The sequence below is a fragment of the Felis catus genome, chromosome D3 (genome assembly GCF_018350175.1).
Source record: "Felis catus isolate Fca126 chromosome D3, F.catus_Fca126_mat1.0, whole genome shotgun sequence".
Lineage (NCBI taxonomy): Eukaryota > Metazoa > Chordata > Mammalia > Carnivora > Felidae > Felis > Felis catus.
The window spans coordinates 53,836,705-53,847,909 of record NC_058379.1 but is presented as its reverse complement, the minus strand read 5'-3'; the positions used below and the strand labels follow the sequence as shown (position 1 = coordinate 53,847,909).

Here is an 11,205-nt window from a genome sequence, read left to right as displayed (position 1 = left end):
ATAGTGAGAAACGAAACAAGAAAACTCTGTGTGTGTGTTCACAAATCTCTGAGATAGACGACACGTCTCATTTCTTTTTTTCTCTTGTTTATATAAAATTGTTAACATAGATTATCTTTAGTGGTAAAACTATAGAATTTGTTCATTTTTACATCTGTATTTTCTAATATTTCTTCCAATGAACCTGAGTAGAATAAAATTCAAGAACAGGGAGAAATAAAACATTTTTACATCCTCTGTCCCAATTCCAATTTCAGAAAGTTTCATAAAATTTTAATACTAAAAAATAAGGAATTTTCTTACAGTGGTGTTCATGGAAGCGTTTTTTATAACTGGGAAAGACAGAATGATGAGGTTAATGTCCCCAAATAATTACTCATACGATAGGCTATTCTACATAGACAAAGAAACTGGAAGGATGTTTATCAAACCATTAACCATGGCTGTCTCTGAATCAGGCCCGTGGGTGTTATTTTCTTTTTGTGTCTTTTCTCTGTGCTTCTCAAATTTTTATTAATGAACAGATTGCTTTTTTCTTCAGAGCCGAGTGTGTTTTTAAAAGGTGAAACGAGTATCTTCGTGTTGTTGTTAACCATATAAATTTTATACAAGGAATGTTAAAATAGCGTTTTCCTCTGTATGTGTGCTCGTGTATCTTAATGGCAAGTTGTCTCCTTCTTTGTGGGAATGGACTAAGGGAAACTAACCTAAAATTTGATATATCCTATTGTAGGTTGCCTCGGGTGAGTGCAACGAGGACACCGAAGTTTACAACATCACCCTCTGTACTGGGGATGAACTCACTCTAATGGGGCAGGCAGAAATCTTGTATGCAAAGACTTTCAAAGAAAAGTCACGACTCAACACAATCTTCAAAAAGATTGGGAAACTCAATTCCATCAGTAAGCTGGGCAAAGGCAAGATGCCCTGCCTCATTTGCATGAATCACCGGACCAATGAAAGCATTAGCCTTCCATTCCAGTGCAAGGGCAGATTTAGCACCCGGAGTCCCCTGGAGCTTCAAATGCAGGAGGGCGAACACACCATCCGCAACATTGTGGAGAAAACCAGGCTCCCCGTGAATGTGACTGTGCCCAGCCCTCCCCCCAGGAACCCCTACGACCTCCACTTCATCCGTGAGGGGCATCGCTACAAGTTTGTGAACATCCAGACCAAGACAGTGGTGGTTTGCTGTGTGCTGCGGAACAACAAGATCCTCCCCATGCACTTCCCTTTGCACTTGACCGTCCCCAAGTTTAGCCTCCCAGAACACTTGGTGAAGGGAGAAGTGTGGCCCGAAACCCTGGTCCATCACTGGCTGGGTATCTGCCAGGAACAGTTCGACATCGATGAGTATTCCCGGGCTGTCCGAGACGTGAAAACTGACTGGAATGAGGACTGCAAGAGCCCCAAGAAGGGCCGGTGCTCTGGCCACAACCACGTGCCCAATTCGCTTAGCTACGCTCGCGATGAGCTCACCCAGTCCTTCCACCGGCTCTCCGTCTGTGTGTATGGCAACAATCTCCATGGCAACAGCGAGGTGAACCTTCATGGCTGCAGGGACCTGGGGGGAGAGTGGGCCCCCTTTCCTCATGACATCCTGCCCTACCAGGACCTGGGTGACAGTGGGAGCGACTACCTTTTCCCGGAAGCCAGTGAGGAGTCAGCGGGCATCGCAGGCAAGTCAGAACTCCCGTACGAAGAGCTCTGGCTGGAGGACGGCAAGCCCAGCCAGCAGCCCCTCACTCGTTCCCTGAGCGAGGAGAGCAGATGCGATCAGCCCAGAGGTTCTGTCCGGTCCAAGTGCGCAGCCTCTCCTCTTCCTGCCCCCGGAGCTCTGGGAGCGGCAGTGAAGTCTTCAGAGATCGCCCTACCTCCGCCTCCAGTGCCTCCCAAATCTGAAGCCGTAAGTCCCTTCTGTCTTTGAGTGATGGCACCCTTCCGTCTCTCTGCTCAGGCATCTACTAATGCATCTTCTTTCCTAAAGAAAAGGAAAACTCCCCGATGGGAAAGTATCCGGGGAAGCAAATCTGCTTAATTTGGAGTGAAATAGAAATACTTGCCAGATTATTTTTACCAGTTAGGAGTCAGAGTTGTACTCTACGTTTGATGAGAAACCTTGAGAGTTTGTAAACGGGAGGGGTTAAAACACGACTTTCGCTGCCGCCTGGAGAGCGGATAATAGGGAGGAGAGGGCAGACCGCGGGAGACCAGAGAAGAGACATTAGAGTAATGGAGGTGGGAAATGATGAGGCCTGAACCACAGCAGTTGGTAGCAGGGAGAAATGAGCTGCTTCAGAACATGTTTTAGAGGTAGACCCAAGTGTACTTACTGATAAATTGAATGTGGGTAGTGACGGAAAGAGAAATCAAGGAAAACGTCTGCAGCTTTAGCCTGAGCAACAGAGTGGGTATTTAGAGCCAGTTACAGTGGTACAGACTAAAGGAAGAGTAGATTTATTTGGGGGGTGGGAGGAGAGGGATCAGGAGACATTGGCATGATATGTAACCCTTTCCTGTATCCCTGAAGTTACATTGAGATCAAAGCACAGTAGGTGTGCCCGTGTATGTGCGCACACACTCACACACCAGAGCAGAACCAGGAGCTGGAGTGGTTCTGTTTTAATGCCTTAAACATAACTCGTTCAGGGCTCCAAGGGCTTCTATCAAATCTTAATGTAAAAAGGTCAATACGGGACAGGAGAAAGGGCCCTCTGTTGTGACTGTATTCTTCGATTGACAGGCACTCTGAACCTCTGCTCCTCCTTTTTAATCACTGGAATTCATTATCTCTGAATCAAGAAAGCATTAGAGACATAGGGTGTAGTTCTATTCACTTATTTGACATTGTCTATTGCAGTGGTTTTCTTTTTTCGTCTCTAACAGAAGCTTAAAAAAAAAAAAAAAGGCTGACATGAATCACAATAAATAGAAGAATTAAAATCAGAACTCATCTGACTGAAGCACATTGAGGGGCAGGGGTCTCCATGTGTCCCTGTTCTCTCTCTGTTCCTCCCGGGGGTCTCAAGACACCTCTGTAGAACCCTGCAGCTTTGCAGAACCCGGTTTCAAAACCCTGGAAACACTGGGTGGGATGTGAGAAATAAGACCATCAGTAAGACTGGACTCTGCTATCTTTGGGTTTTATAGGGAAGTTAACAGATGAAATGAGATGACTGTCATACAAGTGAAAATATGATAAACAGTAGAAGAGAGACATATACAGACAATGTGTGTGGCAGTCCGGAGGAGAAAGAAACTTCTGGTTGGGTGATGCATGAGATAAGCTTCATGGAGATGATGACATTTTAAATGAGCTGGTAAATAGACGTGAATCGGAAGAGCAGAGAAATGAGAAAGAAAGGCATTCCAGGCAGAATAGCACAAGCAAAGGTGTGGAAGCTGGAACAGGTGCGGAAAAACAAGGAGTTCTGTTGAGCCAGTGGAATAGGGTGACTAGGATGTCTGAAAGGCAGTGATGGCTGAAAAGGCTGGAAGCAGGTCAGGGACAGCCCGGAACATCAGGCGGCACTTTGTACCAGGCGTCATGCTTAGCTCTCCACGCGGAGCCTTCATTGCTACAGTTTCCTGAGAGAGGACCCCCCCTGGCCATTTGCTCTAGGATATAACCCCCCAGAGACCGCCCATCTGGACTTGCGCTTGCTCCTTGCAGGATCTTCCACAGACTTTAAGACACGAGCCCAAAGATCCCTGTACCCAGTAGGGGCCATGGAAAATTGGGGGGAAGTCTTGGTGAAGTTAGAGTCCTTGGCATTTTCATTCATGTCCGAGGATGCTCCTCTCCCCACTTCCCCCAAGAAAACAGGTAAAGGAGACACTCCTCCTGGAAAGTAAGGAGTTTTCAGTATGTCTCAACTCAGCTCTTTATTTGATGTTACTGGAAACTTGGAACCCTGATCTTCATTAGGGCTGTGACCATGCCAGCTGTTCCCATGCAACTTTGGTCCTACTTGGCACATGGGGGGGGGGGGGGGGGGGGGGACTCATGTTTGTTGACTGATTGATTGACTCATCCGTGGTGGTCACACCCAAAGTCATTATGTAACTAAGTCTAGAAATAGGACCCTAGTGCCACTTGTTTGTTCTGTGGCATAATTGAAAGATGAGTAAGAACATAAATATTAAGAGGCTCTATCTTGACCTTGGTACTAAAAATGTGAGAGTTAAATTTGAAAGTAAAAGCCAACCTCACAGGAGAAGAAAAGATTTTGGTCTCCAGTCTCTGATGTAATTCCTTACAAGAGAATCTTTTCAGAGCATGTCCAGTGTTTATAGAATACTTTTAAAAAAAAAATTTTTTAACACCTGAAATCACTTAATTTACTTGAAAAAATTAGGCATTTCAAATGAAGTCATATTTTTCTATTGGCTCTGTGACCATGAAATGAGTTTTCCATTTTTAGGAAGTATGTGGGATCCAGAGAACGTCATAATTGTTAGATGTGGCTTCAGCTTGTAATTTTCAAAAGGGAACTTTAATGGGGCATAAATTCAAGTGCTCCACAGAATTAAATAAAACTTTTTTGGAAAGTTGTACTGGAGTGAGTCCTGGGAGAAAGACATGCCTTGTATCTTAACAGCTGCCCCGCCTAATAATTAAAGATGGTAATAAGCTTTCAAGTGAGGCCACTTTCAAGTGAGACATCATCTGGGAAGGTGACAAATCCCCCAGGTCTTTAGGGATAGAAGGTGCTGGAGCAATGGAATGGAGTCAAAGAAAGTATGTCTTTTTTTTTTTTAATTTATTGTTTCTTAATGTTTATTTTTGAGAGAGAGAGAGCAGAGTGCAAGTGGGGGAAGGGCAGAGAGAGAGGGAGACAGAGGATCTGAAACAGACTCCAGGCTCCAAACTGTCAGCACAGAGCCCGACTCAGGATTCGAACCCACGAACCACGAGATCATGACCTGAGCCAAAGTCGGACGCTCAACTGACTGAGCCACCCAGGCGCCCCGAAAGTACGTCTTTCCTAGTAAGGGAAGCAAAGCTGGTAATCGGTGAACGAACTCCGTTTGCCACAGCCCATGACCCAGGCCTGTTAAGACGCAGTGGTACAACAGCTCCATTGCAGTGTCTATCCGCCTATTCATGTCCTTCTAACTCTTCTCTTCCTCCTGCACTTCCTACCTCAGGGTCCTGAGTCACAACCTGGACCTGCGCTCTCTCCCCAGCAAATTCTGGAGCTGTTTGTTTCTTTCTGTAACCGTGAGAATGAATCTTTCCCCTTCAACCATCATGCTTACTGTGTTTCCTGCACTGTGCTGCAGTTCCGGAGTCCTCAGGGTTATGTTTTCAGCACTTTCCTACCTGTATCTTAAGGTGGAAAACTAGGTGGTGGGGCCAGATAGAAAATCCTCAGTGGAGGAGTAATTGATGTATCCCTATTAGACTTTGTATTTGATGTGGCTATTTAGAATTATGCTCTAGTCGCCATGTGTCTATGTAAAGATTGTTTAATACAGTTTTTTTGAAAACAAAACTCTGCCAGTTATTTTTCCAGAATATGAGAAGCTATTCCCTTCCTTATAGGAATAGCCCATGGGGAAAGTAAGCATAGCTCCAAATAGAGAAAGGATGCAGCCAGTTGAACTCTTCAGAGTTGTTGCAGATGAGCTCAGACTGAAAGGGCACGCCCAGATCACTGAATGGTGACATTTCACCTTCTTAAATTGTGCAAAGTACCCTCAAATCAGAATGACCTGACAGTTCTTCTTAAGTGGATTATCCGTTTGGTTCATACATGTATTCTGAACACATCTTCTACTTCATAACATCGTGGGCCTCTCTCCATCATCTTAATTTTTTGGGTACCGGTTGATAGGTCTAAAATATTTACCTGGATACACTCAACAAGTGTCTTTTTTTTTTTAAGAACTTAAAGAACTGTCTTTTTTTTTTTTTTCCTCTTTAGAAGATGCCATTTTGGGGGTGCCTCGCTGGCTCAGTAGGTTGAGCGTCTGACTGAATTTCATTTCAGGTTATGATCTCATGGTTCGTGGGTTTGAGCCCCACATAGGGCTCTGTGCTAACAGTGCGGAACCTGCTTGGGATTCTCTGTCTCCTTCTCTCTCTGCCTTTCTCCCACTCATATTCTCTCTTTCTACCTCCTCTTTTTTTTTTTTAAAATAAGAAGGTGCTTTTTTTTTAAGTTTATTTCTTTACTTTGAGAGAGAGAGCGTGAGCAAGCTGGGAAGGAACAGAGAGGGAGAGGGGGAGAGAGAGAGAGAGAGAGAGAGAGAGAGAGAGAGAGAATCCCAAGCAGGCACCACACTGCCAGCACAGCATTCAATGCAGGGCTCAAACTCCACAAACCGTGAGATCATGACCTGAGCCAAAATCTAGAGTCAGATGCTTAATTGCCTGAGCCACTCAGGCGCCCCACATTCTCTCCCTCTTTTAAAAATAAATAAACATTTTTTTAAAAAGATGCCATTTGGAAAACAATAATGGAAAGACTTTATATTGCATGAAATTCTACAAATAGAATGTATGAGTCCCAAGCTGTTCTGGTGTGGACACTGAATTACAAATCATCATCAAAACTGTAGAATCACAGCTCTTCTAAAATCATTTATGCAACAGTGTCCAACCTGGGGACTCCAGAACCCAGGGATTAATATCCTCCATCATCCTCAGTAACAGAAAAAAAGGTCTATTCACTCTTGGTTATTGACATGGCAGCAATTCCTGAGGTTCATGAAAAGAAAATCATCAAAGGAACTTTAGGTTGTGAGCCACTGGCTTAAACCAAGTATTACTGCCATAACCATATTATCGCATTATGGAATGCGATAACCATAATGAGAGCATGATTCCCCATAGCCCCTGAGAAACTAAGCACAAGGGTTTGTTATAAGATGGATTGGTAGCATATATTCATTGCATAAGGCTTAAAGTCCATCATAAATAAAGTTCCTGTGATAGAGCACGCTGTGTTGTTGGTGTTTGGGGAAAAATAAGACTTACAGGGTGAGTTTAATGCCACATTTGATCGGACCTAGTCCAGTAGGTGCTGGAAAAAAAACGGACTGAGCTGTACAGAAGTGAGTTGGGGTATGTCAATCTGCCTCAGACTGGCTAAACAATTGGTAGGTACATGGGAAGAAATGCCAAGCATCCCCAGAGACTTCATTTCCCTGTCTCGGTGGAATTTAACTAGAAGCAGGGAGAGAAGTGACCTGCCACACTATGTGATAGATAATTAGAGGCACGTTAAGAGCCATGGATTGGAATCCTCCTCACTCTACCACATAGTAGCTTCGTACCTTTGGCAAAATACTTAACCTCCCTGAGTCAGTTCCTGTGGGGAGAATAACAGCCTCTTCATTGCATTATCATACCACACAAAGTGCTTGGCACTTTGCCCGAGCACTTGGTAAGCATTTAATAAATAATAGCCATAACTTCATATGGGATAGACTCCAGTTTAGGGTCAGATAGAAAATGATTTTGTGGAGGCTTTTTCCCTCAGTCCTTCTTTAATGAGGGTATGGTAAACCCTCTCAAAGGGTCAAGGAGGCTGACGGAAACAGGCACATCAACCTCCACAGCCAGCTCAGTATCCAAGCGGGCGCCATTGTCCCCACATTCCAAAAGCACATGTGATAGTTTCATTTTGCTGGGTCTCCGAGATATTACCAAAAACGTACTGGGTTTAAAAACAAAGGGACTCCTGGGTGGCTCAGTCAGTCAGGCGTCCAATTCGACTCAGGTTATGGTCTCACAGTTTGTGAGTTCGAGCCCTGTCTCGCTCTGTAGCTGACAGCTCAGAGCCTGGAGTCTGCTTCGGATTCTGTGTCTCCCTCTCGCTCTGCCCCTCCCCTGCTCCCTCTCTCTCTCTCTCTCTCAAGAATACCTTACATAACTACCAAAGTTAGGAAAAAGCTATAAAAAGATGTTCATTTATAAACTCAGAAAAGTGGCTATGAGAATGGATTTTACTCTGAATTTTTATTTTATTTTGTCTTTGGAATTTTTTCCTGTATCAAATGTTAACCTTAGAAAAGGCATTAAAAGACAGATTTTCTTAAATAAATCTGACACAATATTCAGGCTTAGGTACTAAAAAGATTACTCTGGAAGTGACTATTTATTTTTCAAAGTAATTGCACTACAAAAAGATTCACTCAGGATTCCACTAATTAATGAGGTCTCCTAAGGCATTTGACATTTAATTAATTTTAATTACGACTTTTGAGGAGTACCCTGTAAGCAAGCCATACCTACGTTCCCATTTGTTAATTGAAATAAGGACTAAATTATTATTGTGTTTTGGTAATTTTGAAACTAATTGCCTCTGGTTTCATGTAGGTTATTTGTTTTTAAATGAAAGCTTCTAAGCCAAGAAATGTTTTTCTCCTGTGTCCATTGAAAGTCTCAACGATTAGAATGTTAATAAAGTAATTATAATATTCTGTGGGATAGCTCTTGTTTCAAATCTGCACTCTTGGGTACCATTTGCACAAAATCACATTAATGTGAAGGTTATATACTATTTAAATATGTCTATCATGTATTATACTCCTTGCTCAGAAAAGGGCTTTATTCTCTGCCCCAATGGCGTATTCCTTCTCCTGAGTCCATAGAAACACCCTAGAATTTAAACAAGTATTCTTTTCAGAACCACTTGCCCTTCTTGCTTCCCAGTGAACAGCCTCCGCCTTGCCTCCCTCGCCCGAGGCTTGGAGATTGGAGGTCATTTCAAACCCAGGTCTGTGTTAGGTCCTTATCATCAGTGTATAAAACCGGGGGGGGGGGGGGGAAGTATGCATCTAAGAATCAGGATTTCGACTGTAAATCACATCTGCCCTCGCGTAATTAATCACATAGAGGTTCATTTATTGCTATTTTGTCACTATAAACTTTAATTTCTGTTTAGCTGAAAATATCCTGATGGGTATGTGACAGGGTTATGAACTCTGTATAAAAGCCTCTTTATAAATAAGATTTCTTAAGGCTGTAATGATTTTGTTATCTGGGAGAGGGAGTGTGGGAAGCAATGTAAAATACAGGGCAGAGGGCATGCAGTGAAGGCAAAGTTGCAAAGTTCAAGGAAGCGTGGTTACAAAACTCCTTTCTTTCCATTGCTGACATTATCCTGAAGTCGGCTTCTTAGAGAAGAAAACTCATAGTACAGGTGAGTCCAGTTTTAGATCAAGCTTACATATAGTATCTATGTATTTTCTGAATCATTGTCAACAAAGAGGTAAAACGATCCTTACCCACCTAAGTATGCCAGTGTCTCTTTGGTGACTGTCCATGATTCTAAGCAACATGCTCTTTGAGACCAAAGATTTTCACACACAGGCATATGATGGTACATTTTAAACTACAGACAAGGGGAGTGTATGACCTCAACTCCAGATCCACTGCTGTTGTATTTAAAAGCTGAGTATATGGCTATAAAATTGATTTTTCCCCCCAAAAAGACGGCTCTGCGAAAGATGTCATAATAAGTGTTCCATTTACTTTTCTTAAGCGATCTCTTTGGTCCAGTTAGTGAAAGGGTGTAAAAAGTGTCAGTTCTTCCATAGAAGACAAGTAGAGAGTTCCAAGAAATGAAGACTGTCCAAGAAATACCATGCCACAATCCCCCACCCCTACACTATGCTGTTTCATAAACACTTGGTGTGTATTTGGTTTCTTGTATTCTTTAATCCCTAGGAAGTGTCAAAGGAAGATAATGTCTCAGGAGAAAGAAATCAGGTCATAGGTAATGTGTATAAAGTGCTCCCAATTGTCTGTAACATTTGAATTTTGTCCTCTAAACAAACACTTGTAACCTTGTTTTCTAACCGTAATGAGCTTTGCACTTTGAACAAATTCTCATGCATGACTTTTAACATGTGACTATTTAGGAAGAAGACTTCCTTGTCCATTTTTCACAAATTATTGGTCATTTACACTGTGCTCAGTTCCCTCCCAGCCAGACAGAGCTAAAGGGAGTAGCGAGGGGAAAGGAAGGTTAAATGCTGTTCCCGGCGTCAGGAAAGCAAGTTAAACTTCACGGACAGCATTCTGAAAATAAAACAGTCCCATTCTGTGATACGTTACTTCTTTTTCAACCAAGGATTGAGATGGGGTTTTGACTTTGTTGACCAACTTCACTTAGAAACGCAAAGCTTGCCGAAGCATTCGTTCTACTGAGTGTGCTCTATCTTTGCTTTAGCTGTTTTACAGTAAGTTACCGTTCATTTCTTTTCTAGCTTTACAGTGGCCAGTGGTGGAATGGCCAAGGCAGAAAGCAATGAAAAAAATGCGTGTTCTCCACATCTTCTTAAATAGGTCCCAGGAGTCCGTGAGCACTCAGCCGCCAGGTTACGTTATGTGCGTGTACATACTGGGCATCTTTTTTAAAGTTTCTTCCAATTCAGGGGGAAGAAAAAGCCATGCCATCTTCAATACACCATCCCTTTCTAATAGCTGCCTCCCTCATTCATTTCTAGTCAGTATTCTTAAAAAGAATGGTCTGCCCTCCCAGGTCCACCCTCATTTCCCGTTCTAGCTTTGACTCACTGGAATCTGTCTTCCAAGGCTTTTTTTTTTTTTTCAGGCTTCCTTTGCTAAGATCCCCAGTGACCTGCTTTCGCGTATCTTCCAGACCTTCCCTGACTTCCCGACACCCTACTATCTTCACACTGACACGCTCTTGCTGTCTCCCCTCCCTTCACTTCTTGGACACTGTTCGGGTAGAGCTCTGTTCTGTGAGTGGTAAGAGGTAGTCACTTGTGTTTCTCCTTCTTTGTCTCATCTTCTGCCCATTCCTTAGGGGTTCAGCCTTCTTCACGTCTCACTGAGATCCCAATGCCACCATCACTCAGATTCTATCTGTTAGAACATCAAACTCAAACTCCGTATTTTCATAACTGGGTCCCTTCTTTCTCCCAAACTCTGTTCTTCCTCCTAAGTTTCTGTCTGATAAATGTCACCAGTACTTGTCTAGTCGGGGAAGCCCCCAGACCAGAGCATCACTGTGGTGGTTTTTTCCTGCCTCTGTACCTTTTGTGCACTTGTAATTCCTTCTTCCTGAAGACTTTCTCGGGATAATTGCCTATGAATTTGTTCTCCTGTCACCTTGCTGACCTTTGCTCTTACTTCTGTTATAACAGGGCCAATTTGTATCTTGATTATGTGTTTGTCTCCCTTCTTCCCAACTAATTCCATGACCTACTCATTTTTGTATACCC

The 11,205-nt window shown here is 43.2% G+C and overlaps 1 protein-coding gene across 4 annotated transcripts in view; it reads left to right on the top strand.

Moving 5' to 3' along the window:
• Positions 1–11,205, top strand: part of GAREM1 (GRB2 associated regulator of MAPK1 subtype 1) — a 204,962-nt gene that overhangs the window by 181,025 nt on the left and 12,732 nt on the right. For all 4 annotated transcript variants that reach the window (XM_023241861.2, XM_023241860.2, XM_023241862.2 and 1 more), the window contains one exon: positions 734–1,906. In XM_023241861.2, coding sequence (XP_023097629.2) covers positions 734–1,906 — 1,173 coding nt within the window. The remainder of the gene's footprint in view (positions 1–733; positions 1,907–11,205) is intronic.